At 52.1% G+C, this 16,768-nt stretch overlaps 2 protein-coding genes across 3 annotated transcripts; both read left to right on the top strand.

Moving 5' to 3' along the window:
* Positions 1–842: 842 nt before the first annotated feature.
* On the top strand, positions 843–5,408 carry GJB3 (gap junction protein beta 3). 2 transcript variants are annotated; one of them, XM_077137180.1, is made up of 2 exons: positions 843–1,103; positions 3,879–5,408. In XM_077137180.1, exon 2 carries the CDS (start codon positions 3,913–3,915, stop codon positions 4,723–4,725), a length of 813 nt encoding a protein of 270 aa, XP_076993295.1. In that variant the 5' UTR covers positions 843–1,103; positions 3,879–3,912; the 3' UTR covers positions 4,726–5,408. The 2 variants fall into 2 exon arrangements, with proteins under 2 accessions (XP_076993295.1, XP_076993304.1); XM_077137189.1 differs by lacking the exon at positions 843–1,103 and adding an exon at positions 1,325–1,665.
* A 4,554-nt stretch (positions 5,409–9,962) lies between these two features.
* Positions 9,963–15,186, top strand: GJA4 (gap junction protein alpha 4). Its single transcript, XM_077150382.1, has 2 exons — positions 9,963–10,051; positions 11,135–15,186. The coding sequence occupies exon 2, from the start codon at positions 11,152–11,154 to the stop codon at positions 12,151–12,153; it is 1,002 nt and encodes a 333-aa protein (XP_077006497.1). The 5' UTR covers positions 9,963–10,051; positions 11,135–11,151; the 3' UTR covers positions 12,154–15,186.
* The last annotated feature ends 1,582 nt before the right edge of the window (positions 15,187–16,768 follow it).

The following is a 16,768-nucleotide window of genomic DNA, read 5'->3' as shown; positions in this document are numbered from 1 at the left end:
AGAGAGTAAAAGGGGCACGAGTAACTAGGCTGGGACCACAGGCGGAATCCCTGCAGTCCCAGACCGATGCCGCTGTATGGTCACTTTTGTACGAGTCACCGTCTGGGTCCAGACAGCCCCATCGTGACCAAGATCCCGGGACTCCCAGGGAGGCTGGATGCTCTGGGGTTTCCCTGACGAGACTAGGACACCAGCGACACTCACTGGGTTCCTAGTCACCGGCACACTAGCAAACAAGGCAAAGCATCTGGTCCCCAGAGCCCAGACCAGTCACACCCCAGCTGCAGGCCCACCTCCCGGGCAGGGGATGTCCCCTCACTTTCTACATCGCCACCACCTCTCCACACCCAGAGTGCACCCCTCACTCCAAGGCACAGGGTCTGCCCTCTGGGCACCGGATGCCCCCCTAGCAGTAACTCCAGGCAGTGACCTCCCCTTATTCCACCCTCCTTTCCATGCCCAAGACTCTTTATCCCCCTTCCCCCTGTGGACGCAGAGTGTGCCCCACTCTGGTTCTCAGAAGTTTGTGTGCCCCTTTCAAGGACGCTGAGCCTGGGTGGGACACAGCCATCGAGGCTATGCAGGACCCTCCCTCCCTGGAGCCACGAGGACAGGCCCAGGGGAGTGCCCCCATGGCCCCATAGCAGGCGGGGACGGTGACTGGCAGGGTGCGAGCATAGTATCTGTGGTAACGCGTGTGGGCGAGTCGCGATTGCAGACCGTACCGTGGGCACAGCACTTAACAGTTTACAGACAGCTTCACGCCCCTAATCTCATTGGAGACTTCTCAATGGCCCTGCCCATGCGTGCCAATTCCCCCATTTCACAAATGAAGAAACCGAGGCTCAGAGGTGCGAAGGGCCCTTCTGAAGTAGGTGCTGAGAACCAGTGGCAGCTGCAGGACTAAGACCCGGGCCCTCCGCGGTCCGGGCCGGCTCCCACGGCTGCTCCCCACCCTCCCTCCTCCGCGCCGCCCTCTGGGTGTACCCGCCGCCGCAACGCGCGCCTCACTGACTGCCGAGCCCCGGCTCGCTCCTACCTCATCTCTGCTGCGGACCTCGTGGACTTGGGGTCGGGGCCCCGCCTTGGCCGCGGTGTTGCGGGTAAGTGTGGAGGCGGGTGGGGGGACGGGGGCTTGGGGCTTCATCCTGCCAGTGAGGTGGATGATGATGAGGGGTAGGGAGGTGGCCCCCACCATTACTCCCGAAGGCCTTTTTGTGCCTCTACTCTGGGCACGGGGGGAGCCTCCAGATGCTAGAAGGTCCCTGGACACCCCCCACCCCAAGTCTACAGACCTAAAGGTTAAAATGTAATAGTTTTAACCTTGGAGGGCATTGTCCTGGGAGGGCAAAAGCTGGGTACGGTCTGGATCAAGGACCGGGAACAGTGAATGCACTGGGAGCTGGTGTTGGGGACAGCAGGGGGGGTCCAGAACCGGCTCCACCAGTCCAGGGCTGCGCTTGGGAGGGAAATTCTTTGCCAGTGAGTGGCTTCCTGGGGTGTGTCAGGCAGGACTGGGCAGAGAGCCCCTGGGAAGGATGGCTGTACCAGGACCGGCAGCCACGGAGTGAGTCAGGTGGATGCGGCAAGTCAGGGTCCTTTCTCCTCCCAGGTCTGGCAGCTTGGACTCCAACCTCTACTCTGCTTTTCTTAAACTTTCACCAGGTGAGTGGCAGGCTGCAGCAGGAATGGTTTTTTATGATTCCTACAGCAGCACAGGAAAGTAGGAGCTGTTTCTGTCTAGGAATAAGGTAATAGAGTGGAAATAGAGTGGATTTGGGATTCTTGGAAGTCACCCAGCTAGTAAGTGGAGAGCTGAGATTTGAATCCAGGTGTGACTCATTGTTCAATGTCTATTTCACTGACCCTCCCAAAAGGCCAGGGACTTACTCAGAAGAAGCAGAGTGGGAGAGAAGAGGAGGGGTTACAGGGATAAAGTCTTCCTGAGTCACCCCTTCCTTTGTGACACTGATTCCCAGAGGAACCATCCAGCAGGAGGGTGAAGATGCCCAGGAGAACCTCTCTCCAGAACAGGGGGATCTTTTCCCCAGCTATCTTATCCAGGTTGTACCCCCTTAGGCCCCTGGGCTCCTGCTCATACCTCACAGCCCTTCCCTACCAAGCTGCCTCTCTGAGCACTCAGCATTCATTCATTTATTCATTCAGACACAGCTGGAGTACCTACTATGTGCCGAGCACTAGAAATTAAATATAAAGCAGTAAGCAAGAGAGTGGAGCCCCTGCCCTCCCAGAGCTGACACTCTAGTGGGTAAACAAACAGCAAAGAAGAACAAAAAATAATAATAACAAATAAATACTCCAATTTCAAATAGTGACTAGGTGCTATGAAGAAAATTAAGGGGACAGGAGTGGAGTGACTGGGAGGGAAGAGGCTCTTTCAGATGGTGTCAACTGGGGAGGCCTCTAAGGAGACAATGTTTGAACAGAGGCCTCGGTGATGAGAAGGATCTAGCCATGTGAGGTATTGGAGGAAGAGCATTCCAGACAGAAGGAATAAGTACAAGCCCCCAAGGCTCCGGCGTGACTAGAGCAGAAACGGGGAGGAAAACAACGTGGGAGAGGAGGGTGAGAATATAAAATTTAGAGTTTACTTCCAGGCATAATGAGAAGTTAGGTAGAGAGCATTAAGCAAGGGATTGACAAGATCCAACTTAATGCATTCCGGGGGCACGTGACAATATGGGCAAGGGGGATGGTGCCTTGAACCAGAGTAGTGGTAGCAGAGAGGCGAGAAGCGGTCATTCCAAGGGGGCCACACGGGCATCTTGCATGCTCAGCATCACCAGCCCAGCTCTCAGTGAACACTCACCTGCATCCACACCCAGGAAGACCCAAAGCTGGGTGGGTGTGCACACAGACACCCCCCCACATGCATATGGAGTGCTGCGTGCTTCCACACCCTCACGCCCACAGCAGCATGCAGACACCACGTGCACTCAGGCAGACCCACCCATCCGCACCCTCTGAGTCACTCTGGGGAAAGGAGATATGATTTGGGGGGGTATGAACAAAGCATATGCCCCCCCCACAAAACCCTGGCAACCAGCAGGGTTCAGGGTGGGGGGCTGGGATTCCCCCAGACCATGGCACGGGGGGGGGGGGGGATTGTCTGTAGATATTCCCTGGACCTCGCCATAGCCCCCAAATGCCCCCACCCTGAGTTCCTCTCCCATCTTCACACTCAATGGCTGTGAGAACTTGGGGAGGTTATTTCCCCTTTCCTAGCCTCAGTTTCCTGTAAAATGGGGCTCATAAACCCCACTTTACAGGATGGGAGTGAGGCATCAGGAAGGTAACAGTTGTGAGAACCTGATCAGGGGCAGATGTCCAGTGAAGAAAGGAAGGGGAGGAAGCAATGAGCACAGGCCCTGCACCAGAAGGACTGACCCTGACTCCAATTCTAGGTTGAAGTAACTTGATTTCTCTGAACTTCACAGTGAGATGTGCCAGCACTGACTAAACATGTTATCGTTATCTCACTTGCTTTGCAGTCTCTTCATCTGTGGAAAGAGAGCATAATAGTGTCCTTCTCATGGGACATTATAAGGACTAACTGATATCCTTTACATAGAATGTTTAGCTCAGTACCTGGCTCATAGCAAAGGCTCGGTCATGGTCATCAGCTCGTTAACAAACACCTGCTCCCTTCCTGCCTGCCTGCAAGCTCTGTGGCTCTCAGCAAGTTATCTCATCGCTGTCTGCCTCAGTTTCCTGTTTGTAGCTTGGGAAGAACGACATAGGCTCATTGCGATGGCCCCACCAGTCCATCCACACAAAGAACAATGCCTGGAACACAGTGAATGTTCATTAACGTCACCTATTAATTCATGTGATGTTTTCCCCCCTCGTTCCCTCAGGTGGCTAGAGCCCCCAGCCCCCCCACCGGGCACCATGGACTGGAAGACCCTCCAGGCGCTCCTGAGCGGCGTGAACAAGTACTCCACGGCGTTCGGGCGCATCTGGCTGTCAGTGGTGTTCGTATTCCGGGTGCTGGTGTACGTGGTGGCGGCGGAGCACGTGTGGGGGGATGAGCAGAAGGACTTTGACTGCAACACCAAGCAGCCGGGCTGCACCAACGTGTGCTACGACAACTTCTTCCCCATCTCCAACATCCGCCTCTGGGCCCTGCAGCTCATCTTTGTCACGTGCCCCTCGCTGCTGGTCATCCTGCACGTGGCCTATCGTGAGGAGCGGGAGCGCCGGCACCGCCAGAAGCATGGCGACCAGTGTCCCAAGCTGTATGATGACACAGGCAAGAAGCATGGCGGCCTGTGGTGGACCTACCTGCTCAGCCTCGTCTTCAAGCTCATCATGGAGTTCCTTTTCCTCTATGTGCTGCACACTCTCTGGCATGGCTTTGCCATGCCACGTCTGGTACAGTGTGCCAGCGTGGCACCCTGCCCCAACACTGTGGACTGCTACATTGCCCGGCCCACAGAAAAGAAGATCTTCACCTACTTCATGGTGGGCGCCTCGGCCATCTGCATTGTGCTCACCATCTGCGAGATCTGCTACCTCATCTTCCACAGGATCCTGCAGAGCATGCACAGGAACAAACCCCCGGGGGCCAGGGGCCCCTCGTCCTCTGCCAGCCGGGCCTCCACCTGCCGCTGCCACCACAAGCTGGTAGAGGCTGGGGAGCCGGGCCCTGACCCAGGCGATGAGGGGCTACAGGCTTCAGCACCCAACCTGACCCCAATCTGACTGCGGGCCGAGGGCAAGGCTGGGGCTGCCACTGGGGACAGGCCAGGGGGCTATTGCAAAGGTGGAGGGGTCCTATAGGGGCTGTGTGCACCCTGCCCCCCAAGAATGCACTAAGCTATCCAACAGTGCTAGGCACTGTGCCTCCACACCACAGGCAGAGTGCCAGCCCTCAGGGGATACAGACATTTAAAGATGCGAATTAACCATGTATGCAAGGGGAGGCTTAGGGGGCTCATAGCAGGAGCTTCTACCTAATCCAGGAGGGGTGATCAGGAAAGGCTTCCCCCAGGAATAATGTTTAAGGGAGGTGAGAGATTTTCCAAGTAGAATGAACAGCAGGTGCAGAGCGCTGGAAGCCACAAAAAGTGAGATGTGCCAAACCAAAGGGAAACTTAACTCTCCCAGGAGAAGCAAGGTCTGGAGGCCTGAGAGTGAGCTTGGCAGGAGAAGGAGGTTCTCATTGAAGCCAATCCATGCTCCAAACACTCAGGGAACCTCTGGGTCACCAGTACCCTCAGGAACTCACAAAATCTACTTCCCTCGGCTTCAGATAGCTTTGCTCCCATATTCCTCCCTGAAAATGTGCTAAGTCTGGTGCCAACTTTCCAGACCCCACTCCTGGGGACTCAGGGTGGATGAGCTCATAGGAACGTCCCCAAGGCAGTTTCCTTGAAATCAATAAAGGCTGTATTTTATACAAGTTAGGTCTACGTTCTGTCCTCCCACATACCCACCCACAGGACCCTGAGGGCAGGGTAAAAATTTCCATGGCTTACATGAAGCTAGGATGGAGGCCATGGCTGAGGCTCGAGCTGAAATTGGGCTGGGGTTGACTGAGTTGGGAGTGAGGGTCTGGTTGGAGGTGGAGGCTGGGGTAGAACCTCCAGATTTACATATTGTACTTCTAGTTGTGGCCACGAGAGAGCACTGTGCTCCCTCTATAAAGCAATTCTGGACATTTAAAACCAGACCCTGCCCTGAGTATACAGCCTAACCAGTGTCGTTCTCATTATAGACAAGCCACACTGTCCCCTCCTTTGTAACACAATCACTGTTGTCTACAAACCACATACCACCCCGTGTACACACAATCCTGGTTATTCATACTTTCACTCCTTATCTATGCTCACAACACACAGTGTAGCCTTTTTTTGAAGGTGTGCAGTCGCAGCATCCCTCAAGCATTACATTCAGCTCCCTCTACTTTTCTTGAGCATTTTCTCCACACCAGGCTCCTGGCAGGATTCTGGGGCTGGACCCAGCCCTGCCTAAATTGCTCAGAGTCTGAGGGAAACACAGACTTATCTCCTGTACTAACCAACCCCTGGAGTAGCTCTAGACCCCCTCCTCCCTTCCCAGTGCAATGTAGTGATCTGAAGTTTAGGGGACACCAACATCTAAGGACAGTGAAGGCCGGATTTGAATGGGAAGCCAAAGGAAATTAAGCCTCCACTAGCCCAGAGGGACATTTAATGACTATCAAAGCCAAGGCCAGAAGCCAGTGAGCCAGAAGCCAACACAAGCAGAGAGAAGTCAAGTTATTGTGTAGACAGAACACCCCGTGGTTCACCTTTGCTCTCATGTGTGGCCATTCTGGGAAGTGGAATGCCAGCCAAATTTAAAGGGCCCAGGGCTGGGCTGACAGCATGGCCCCACCCCCTGGGTTTGAATCATAACTTGACCACTTCGCCACCACAGTTTCACCACTCAGTGCCTTGAGCAAGCTTTCGGAGACTTTGTTTCATCATCAATACCATAGGAATTGTATGGACCGGCAGGGAGCAATTGATTCATTCAAACAAAGTAACAGAGTTTCCTAAGTTTTCAAAGGTATGGGCATGGCTAAGGAAACCACAATGTCTGCTGCAGAACCCTGGGCTAATACCTGGTAGCAATGGTCAGGTATCCACAGAAGCTGCAGAATTTATCCAACCACAGAGACCAAATAAGTACCCTCCATCGCCTGCTCGCCTCCCAGTGGCTCCCGTTGACCCAACCAGAAGCCAGAGGGCAAGTCGGTACCATGGAGGCAGTCAGTAAGGGTCAGCCTCCCAGGGCATAGAGCAGGGTGAAGACGAGTGGAGAGAAGATCTGAGGGGCAAACAGGATATATTCATTCCACAGAGCACTCAGGACAGTACCTACCTCATAGCATTGTTGTGGAGATAAAATGAGACACTGTAGGTAAAATATTAGCATGGCAACTAATAAGAACATAGTAAGAATTCCGTAAATATCCACCCTCAACAGTGTCTAGGAAAGCCTTTCCCTGCTGTTCAGGACACATTATCATGTCAGCTGCAGCTTGGGCTGGATGGCTGCAAAGGTCTCAGGGAGGGGTGATCTCCACCTACTTGTCACAATTTATTCCAGCATCTTCCTGGGTGGTTCCAGCTGCCTAGCCAAGGGTGGCTTGGAGGTCAGGGCAACTAGAGAATATCAGTTAGTCCTCCCCTCTGGGCTTCTCCACACTGCCGGGCCTAGGACCACGGGATGAAGGGACATTCCAGCCTTGTACATCGGCCTTTGGCATGAGAGCTATTCTGAGCAGTGCAGCTGGCTGTTCTCATCCAGAATGTCTTGAGCCATTGTTTATCCACCCGGGTCCCCATGGGACATCACTATTACCCCTTATATGGGCCACATGGAAGGAAGGTGACCCTCATGCCACCTGGGCCTTCTCTTCTCAGGGTACACACCTCTACCTCCTTCTCGCCCATGGTCTGTGGATTCACTGTAAGCAAGGGAAAAGGCAACATCTCAGCAAAGTTGTGGATGACTCATGGGGTTCAGTCTGCAGAGGGAACAGCCTAGACAAAAGCAAGAGTGCACAGAGAACTAAGTAAAAGTAGCTATGTGTGGCTGGATCACAGAGCAGAGGCTGGAGAAGTGGCCAGCAACCAGGAGATCCGAGCATGTGATCCTAACCCAGAAGGCAGTAGGAGCCATTGGAGGGGTTTTTTGTTTGTTTGTTTTGTTTTTGGCATGGATAGGCTCTGGGAATCAAAACCTGGCTCTCTGGCAAGGCAGGCAAGAATTCTGCCACTGAGCCACCGTTATGCCGCCCTGAAGGGTTTTAAGCAGGAAAGTGTCCTTGGTCAGGTTTCTTAAGAAATGTGGAGGCTGGGCTTGAGGGAACAGGGCAGGAGGCCAGGAACCTGTTGGGATGGTGGCAGGAAGTTGGAATTTAGGGATATTCCCCAGGTGGAACAGCCAGGTTGTAGGGGCTATCATCTGGGCTGATTCTCTTCCCCAGGGAAATGGACTGGGTCATTTACACCCTGATCTCCAAAGCCCCTGAGGCAGGGATCAGATCAGGGTGAAGGCAGTCTTGACGTCACTCCCCAGAGCTCCACCCACTCCTCCCTCCTTCCCAGTAAAGGGAATCAGAAAGGCTTTTTGGAGCCTCGGCCCAGCCCCAGGAGAGGACTCAGAGCAAAGGTTGCCGCGGGGGTGTGCTGAGAACCAGCCCCCAGAGGCTTCTGTTCTCATGACCTCAAGGGTCACAACTAAATGGGCGCAGTTGTCGGTTTTAAAAATTCAGGAGGCCCAGCTCAGCCTCACCCGGAGGGAAAGGGCTGGAAGGGGAAGCCAGCTCAGTCTGATTCCACAGGAGCAGACATCCCTGAAGTTCTGAGCTGCCCCAGAGGGTCTTCCTGCTGGCACTGAAAGCAGAACCCTTGGGGTCTTAGCCCTGGAGCCCTGAAGTCCAAAGACTGAATCCTGGAGTGGAAAAACGGGTCTTTCTGGCACCCAGCCCCAGGCCTCAGCCCCTATTACCCCCTTCCCTTTCCTTAGCTGGTCCCACCCCACCATCACTCTGTCCCCTGAGTTCTCTCTCCCTCAGCCCTTTCTGCTTCTAAGACCAACTCACAGACCTTTCTTATTATGAAAGTTTTGTCACAATTTTTTTTTAGCCACTACTCAGTGGAAAACTTTCTATGTACCAATATTACGCTATGCTTTACATTAGTCCATTAAATCTTCTCCCAACCCCATGAAGTAGGTGCTATTACCAACCCCATTCTTTAGAGAAAGAAACTGAGGCCCAGAGGTTTAAGCAACCTGCCTAAGGACACCGGGGTCAACGACAAAGTCTCAACTTCCACCTGGCCAAGCCAGCAAAGCCTCTACACCCTGGGGGCAGTGGCCAAGATCTCCAAGACCTCACAGCCCTCAGGCCTTTGCTCCGCTGCTCCTCCTGCCCTAGAATGCTCTGCCCCCTTCACCCGACTACTTCAGTCTTTTCCAGGACTAACAAGTCCCCTATTAGTCACCTTGTACTTCTCAGAACTGTCCGCCATTACCCAAGTCCTGATGTGCTTGATGCCCACCGCCTGCAGCAGCCAGTGAGAACTGGAGGCCAGAGGCCAAGTCAAGCTGGCTTATCGTTGTATCACCAGCTCCATGCACAATGCCTCTGCTGTGAGCAGACCCTGCATTAACATTCATCAACTGGGTGATGCCAGAATGAATGATGGTAGGCTATGCCCATCCCTTTAATTCCTTTGGATACACCCCTACCCCAGCTTAGAGTGAATAGGATCCAAGTCTTGAGTTGTCCATGGATGTTGCTTAGTGACCTCTGAATGTGTGGCCTGCCTGGGGAGGAGGATGTTGTGGGCATTGTCTCCTAAAGCAGAAATCTGGAAGAAATTAGACAGGGTTGAGACCCCAGCTGTACCACAGACTCAAGGAACTCTGGATCATAACCCCTCTCTCCCAGTGTGGTTCCCCGTGTCCTGATGAGCTATGATTGCTGAGGTCCTGGCACAGTGCCTGGAACACTGTGGCCACCTAACAAATGAGTGGTCTTTTTTCCTTTTCACCAAGAGCAATAGGTCCCCAGGGTCAAGGGAGAGTGCTTTCCTAGAGACCCTCCACCTCATCCTCCATAGCCCCTGGGTCACACGCTAGGATCTTTACAGATGCACTCTCTAAATCTTTTCAAATCCACTCTGAAAAATCCTCACCTCAGAGTTAGGCTGGTTTTGGAGCTGAAGAAACTGAGGGTCAAGGGTTTACCATCCAGAACATCAGCTGCAGAGAAGGGGAGCACCAGGGTTTTTCAGCCCTCCTTGGACCCCCAACTCACAATGCTGCCTCCCTCCCTGGCCCTTCCTTTAGAGTCTGTACCTCCCCGCCCGGTCTGTAAAGCACCCCGCAGCCCTCCCCGTCCTGTTTCCTGCCCCCACCCCGCCCGCTCAGGGCTATTTAAGGCGCCCCCGCCGCCTGGCTCAGTCCAGCAGGGCTCCGGCGGGCGCCGCTCCCTGGCGACTGTGTGTCTCCATCTCCACCTGGGCTGGTCCGGCAGGCAAGGCAAGCGGTGAGTCTACCGGGGCCAGGGGCGCCACCTGCTAGCAAGAAGTCAGGTGGGGGACACAGCTTCCGCCACCTATGCGGGACTGAGGGGAGCTGTGGGGCCCCTGCCACAGCAGGAAGTTTGGGCCAGGCTCTCTGCTAAACAGGCTTCCTATTCCTTCCTCAAAGCCTTATGACAACTCTAGGAGGTAGAAATATTACTATTACCACTTTACAGAGGAGGAAGCTGAACCTCCAAGAAATTCTCAGGCATCCAAGGCTAGAGTTTAGTAAGAGGAAACCAGAATTTGAACCCAGGTCTGGTTCTAGAACCTGATCTTTGCTCCTAGGAAAAAGTACCTCTCCCCTCCCTTTCCCCTACCTCCTCACCACCCCACTCAGGCTTTCTGGGAACTCTGTGGCCTGTGACTCCACCCTGCAATGACAGTTCCTCCCAAGAGTCTTGAGTTTGGCAGGAATAGCTTTGGGAAGGAGAGGGAAAGGGGGTGGGGGTAGGGGGCAAGTGTCCATACCAAGTCACAGGTGGCCATTATTGCTGTCAGGTGGAGCTGATGGAAGAGGCTGCCTTCAGCTTCTAAAACCCCTTCCCAACCCAACCCAAAACTCAGAGGTTAGAATGAGGCCAGCTGGGTGAGACCTGATGAGGAGGGGAACAAGTACCTGAGGTTTTGGGCCCCCCAAGAAGCTAAAGATAGCACACACATATCCTCCCCTCCTGTCTGTGTAGATAGCCTTGGGCAGAATGAAGGAGGGGCATGGTATGGCTGTGTGACCTTGGATAAGTTCCTCAAATTCTCGGTCCCCCTAGACTCAGGAGCCTCAACTCGATTCACAGCTCTTTGGTCATCCTGGGGTTCTGACTGGGGAAGAGGGGCACAGATGTGTAATTAGACAAGGACCCCCACCCATACCTTGCCATTAAGAGAAACATAATGATCTCAGCACCCATCATCCAAAGATGTGTTCTGGGTCCTAACTCCCCTGCTGGGTGTGAGCCCCCAAGTCAGTCCCTTCCCCTTCCTGAGCCTCAGCTTCCCTATAGGCTTATTGCTAGGGCATGCTGACATTGTCCTCTGGCTCCCTGCAGAAGGAGACCCGGGAGCAATGGGCGACTGGGGCTTCCTCGAGAAGCTGCTAGACCAGGTCCAGGAACACTCGACTGTGGTAGGCAAGATCTGGCTGACGGTGCTCTTCATCTTCCGCATCCTCATCCTGGGCCTGGCCGGTGAGTCGGTGTGGGGTGACGAGCAATCGGATTTCGAGTGTAACACGGCCCAGCCGGGCTGCACCAACGTCTGCTATGACCAGGCCTTCCCCATCTCCCACATTCGCTACTGGGTGCTGCAGTTCCTCTTCGTCAGCACACCTACCCTGGTCTACCTGGGCCATGTCATTTACCTGTCCAGGCGCGAGGAGCGGCTGCGGCAGAAGGAGAGGGAGCTGCGGGCACTGCCAGCCAAAGACCCACACGTGGAGCGGGCACTGGCAGCTGTAGAGCGTCAGATGGCCAAGATCTCTGTGGCAGAGGATGGTCGCCTGCGGATCCGCGGGGCGCTGATGGGCACCTATCTGGCCAGTGTGCTCTGCAAGAGTGTGTTAGAGGCAGGCTTCCTCTATGGCCAATGGCGTCTCTACGGCTGGACCATGGAGCCCAGGTTTGTGTGCCAGCGTGCACCTTGCCCCTACCTCGTGGACTGCTTTGTCTCCCGCCCAACAGAGAAAACCATCTTCATCATCTTCATGCTGGTGGTTGGACTTATTTCTCTGGTGCTAAATCTGCTGGAGCTGGGGCACCTGCTCTGCCACTACTTGTGCCGAGGGATGAGAGCGCGACAGGACCGGGATGCCCCCCCAGCCCAGGGCACCTCCTCAGACCCTTACACTGACCAGGTCTTCTTCTACCTCCCCATGGGCGAGGGGCCCTCATCCCCACCATGCCCCACCTACAACGGGCTCTCATCCAGTGAGCAGAACTGGGCCAACCTGACCACAGAGGAGAGATTAGCTTCTTCCAGACCCCACCTTTTCCTGGATCCACCTCCCCAGAGCGTCCAGAAATCTCCCAGTCGCCCCAGCAGCTCTGCTTCCAAGAAGCAGTATGTGTAAGAGCCTGGGGCTTCTGTCACCCAACAGAGGGGCTCTTGGGAAGTTTGGCTGCTTTGGATAACCTCTCCTTGAAGGCTGTGCAGAGGTGGCTATGGTTGCGGAAGGGGGTGCTTGCTGGCCAGAGGGCTACATTGCAGTTTGTTCTCGAACACCCGGAGCACCAAAGCTTCCCCCCTAAAACCTGGCTTCAACTCATCTTGGGGTGCTGTAGGTCAAGGATATTTGGGGTCTCTGGTCTTTTTCACCTGGTCCTGAGGAACCCAGAGCCAATTGGCCCCACCCTCACTCATCGAAGCTTCACCTCTGCACAAGTTGTCCTCATACCCTCTCCTCACAGGAAAAGACTGATAAAGGCTGCTGGGTCAGTCTTGATCCCAGAGACAGGCAGAGTCTTTGCTAGCACAGGGCTGGGGGAAGGTTGTGGGACTGATCTGGCCTAGCCAAGGTAATTGTGGGCTTGTCCTCATCACTCCTTCCCAGTTCCACAGTTTATGCTTCTAAAATAAACAGGACTTGATTATAAAGCTGGGTGTGTTTTGATGATGTTGTGTTGTGCCTCAAGGCAGGAGAGGGGAGGGCAGTTATTTACCTCAGGCTTCCTTTTCCTTTTTGTACTGCATAATCTCTTTGGCCTCTGCCAACGCCCTTAACCCCTCAAACTCTTACATTCTGTCTCCCAATAGTTCTGAGCCCTAACAGGTTCTACCTTCTGAAATGCTTTGGCACCATCCACTTCTCTTAATCCCAACTGCCCTAGCCTTGGTGACCTAGCCATTAACCAATGGCCCATCCTGCCCCATGCCCATCCGGTACTCAAGCCATGCTCTTCCTTCAATATGCTTATCCTTACTGGTCACTTTGCTCCCTAAGCATGCCTGCCAGCCAAGTCCTTTACAGCCCAGCTTGAATGGGTTAGGTCACTGTCCCTCCCTACGTTGTCCTTTCTAGTCTGTCAGCACACAAGAAGGAGCATCTCTTCCCCATGCACCCAGAACTCACTCATAGAACACAAATGGCAGTATAAAGTGGTAGAGGGAATTGTCACTCCACTGGAGGGGCTGAAACTTGCCTGTGAGTCACAAAGGCTGCATTTAGAAATTAGCAATTGAACTTGATTTTCAAAGTTGAATAGGAGTTTGCTGGGAAGGTCACTGATTATTCTGACAGAGAAAACTGCAAAGGCTTGGGGAGCTGGGAGGGTGCTTAGGGTCTGATGAGCCATCCAGGTTTGGTGCAGCTGAGGATAAGCCCAGTGCTGCGCAAGCTGATCTTCCATGGGGGGAAGGTGGCCAGGTAGTGGCCCTTTGGAAAACCAATTTTCTTTCCTACCCTGGGAGACTTGGGGTCTAAATTGGAGGAGGCAATAGTGTTCATTCATGGGGCCACATCCCCTCAAAAGCCACAACACCTTTATAGCAAGCCCCTCTCCCATCAGGATAGGTTTCCAAAAGACCAGTGCTGTATCCCTCACCCCAGAACTAATTACTCACTTACCACTTTCCCATAGAGTCTGAACATGCTGCCTGATAAGTTATAACCCACTTACTCTTCCAGCTTGGATTCACATTTTGAATCCCTGAAACCCAACCAGCCAGCTTCCTCACTGCTTCCCAAACTTCCCTTGTTTGTTCTGACTCTGCTCTTTTGTCAGCCTGGAGCCCCTTTCCCCACACTTCCAAACCCCATCAATCCCTTAAACACATAATAAGTCTTTGCCCTGGAAAAGGCAAAGACTTAGTGCAAAATAAAGAAGAGATTTGGCACAAAGGATCCTAAAATTAAATGCTGCCTCCAACAGGTACAAGTCATGTGGCCTTGAGCCAATAATTTCATTTCACTGAGCCTCAGTTTTCTCATCTGTAAAATGCAGATAGCATTGTCTGCCTCATGAGCAGCAGGAAATAAAATAAGAGAAAGTATATGAATGTGCCTAACTCATAGTAGCATGTAATAAAATTTTGTTTGCCCATTTCAACAAGGCTAACTTCCTCCTCTCTGACTCCCCTTGCCAACCCCTAGCAATGACCACTACCTTTCAGTATTCTGGACCACTTCTTGGTACATGCCTATCTTATCTCCCCAGAAAGACTCTAAGCATCTCCAGGCGGACGCTTTTATTTCCCGGAGCCTAGCCCAGCATACGCTTTGACTATGAAATGAGGGATTGAGTTAGACTGGGCTGAAAGGAGATAGTTCACAAATTGGAGGAGCATGACTCCGAGAAAGAGCCCCCTTCCAAAGGATTCTTCTCCAGCCAGGTGAAAAGCTATAGGCTGTGTGTTAGGGGTTGGTCTCTTAGAGCCAGACCCACCTGAGGGCCCTGGAAACCTGTGAATCAGGTGTTTGCAGGCTGTCCTAGCTTAGAAAGGCAGAAGAGTGGTTTAGGTGAGTGAGGACAGCATCCTTCCCCTCCCTCAAAGCTTACTACTCACTGAGCTTGATATTGGGGCTGGGATCAGGGACTTGGACCTTCAGCAAGGCTGGAGTTGGGTCCTAGACCAGTGGCCACACAAACACAAGGGAAATTAAGTTTGGGTGTAGGGGTTTAAGGATGAGGACAGTATAGTGGGCATGGGGCCACACAGGTCAGAGTGGGAGCAGTATAGGAGAATGATGACTTATACAATGAAGAGTGGCTGCAAACTCCATCCCATCCCACCAGCCCCACCTCACTGACAAGCACAGGTGTTAGAAGCCTGAATTGAATGTTAAGGATATTTTGGACATAGGCATCTCCTTGGTGATGCGGCCTAGCTGAAACACAGCAGACTCACATGTCATATTTTACATTTGTTTCCTTCCTCCCACCACCCCATCCCTCACCACCAAAATCTAAGTTGACAACAGGTAGCTCTCATTTATAGAAGGTGCCATAGCCTGGAGTTTGGAGGCTTAGCTGTTGCCTCTCACTCTTGTCACACTCATTCTTCCCTCTCCAGGCCTCAGTTTCCCCACTGTGAAATGTGGGGATTGGATGAGAAACAAGTATGTGGAAATTAGGTGTCTGGAGCATTGCATGAGGTAACTTGTCACTAATCATTGGTCTGAAACTCATGAGTGATGTAATATTTTTCATAAATCAGAACAGACACAAAGTTATTTCTATAATGAGCTCAATTCCAGTAACTTCATTGCCTTCCTGAGTAGGAAAGAAAAGGATGGGGTTATGTGGAGTGCACTGGAAATTTTGCATAACCCAAGGTCATCTTATCCTGTGACCCATGGGAGCATGTGAACATTATGGGCCACACATAAACAAAGAAAGCTCCCAGGGTGGTGATATCAAAACTTCTTCCCAATCCAATGTGCTGACTCGCTGACCCCTGGGTTGCTGGCCTCACGGTTCCACTACTGACCTCCAGTGCCTTGATTGGGAGTCCTATCCATACCAAGCTCAGCATGGCCATTGGTATTTGTGAGAAAAGGTATCCATCACAGGATTATTGGAACTTCCCTCTCCATTTTATAACCTCTCCCACAAGCCCTGGCTCTGACCCCAGGGGCTCAGTGAACTCAGCTACTCTGTATGTCCCCTTTGAGCACTGTAACCACATGCAGATAGCCAGCAGACCAATCCTCAGCCAATTCCTCTCCCATTCCTCCCACTGACTCTGATTTCCAGAAATATCTAGCCAACCTGTACTTTGTCTATTTTCTTCTTAACATGCCCCCTCCATTAAGTGCTGGAGATGATACTGTAGATGTTCAGAATCTAGATTATCACCTCTCTTGCCCCAAAACTTCTACCTCTACTAATGCAACCTAGGACTACATTAACTTTTCTAGTTTCTTCCCTTCTTAATATTTAGATTTTTTTTCAGGTTACAAAGGTAATGCATGATCATTGTAAGCAATGACATTCCACTATCCAGGGATAACAGCTGCTAATATTCAGAAGTAATTCCTTCTAGCCGCCTTCTACGCATATTTTAAAGTAAAACCTAAGAAAAGGTATACCTACAATTTTGTATACCCCTTTTTTCATTTTGCATTAAATCATAAGCCTTTCATTAAATATCTTTGGAAACAACCTTTAATGGCTTTTTCATTACCCACTTCATCATGGCCCTATTATTGTATTTTTGGATTATTTGCAATTAATTATCCTCTATTATAAATCGCACTGTAATGTAGGTATCTGTGCATAAATATTTTCCAAATTTCTATTTCTTTAAAAAAGACATTTTAAGAATGGAGAGTACTGGCTTAAAGGTATGAAAATTTAAATTAAAATGCAGGGGCTTTTTTCTGATTATGAAAGTAATTCATTGCAGATGATCCCAGAAATGCCAAAAGCACAAGCAAAACAGAAGTGAAGACATCAAATACCCCTGGGAGTGGAAGTGAAGGTGGAGCTAAAAATTCGGAGACCTCAATGAGGCCCGTCAATCCCCTCCTCCTTTCTGAGCAGCTGGGTGGCTGCCCTTCCCCCACGCCGGGGAAGGCTATAAATTTATTCTCCCGAGAGGAATAAACAGTCCGTGGATAGGGAAACACGGCGTAGTTGAGGGTTGGAAGTACCATAACGAAACAGAGAAATGAAAGTTTACAACATCAAATAGTGTGATCCTCAGCCTTCTCCTCCTACTTGGCTCCCAGAATGCCAGTTGATATA

Source organism: Tamandua tetradactyla, chromosome 2 (assembly GCF_023851605.1).
Source record: "Tamandua tetradactyla isolate mTamTet1 chromosome 2, mTamTet1.pri, whole genome shotgun sequence".
Lineage (NCBI taxonomy): Eukaryota > Metazoa > Chordata > Mammalia > Pilosa > Myrmecophagidae > Tamandua > Tamandua tetradactyla.
The sequence above is the reverse complement of the archived record's forward strand: the minus strand, read 5'-3'. Positions and strand labels throughout refer to the sequence as shown.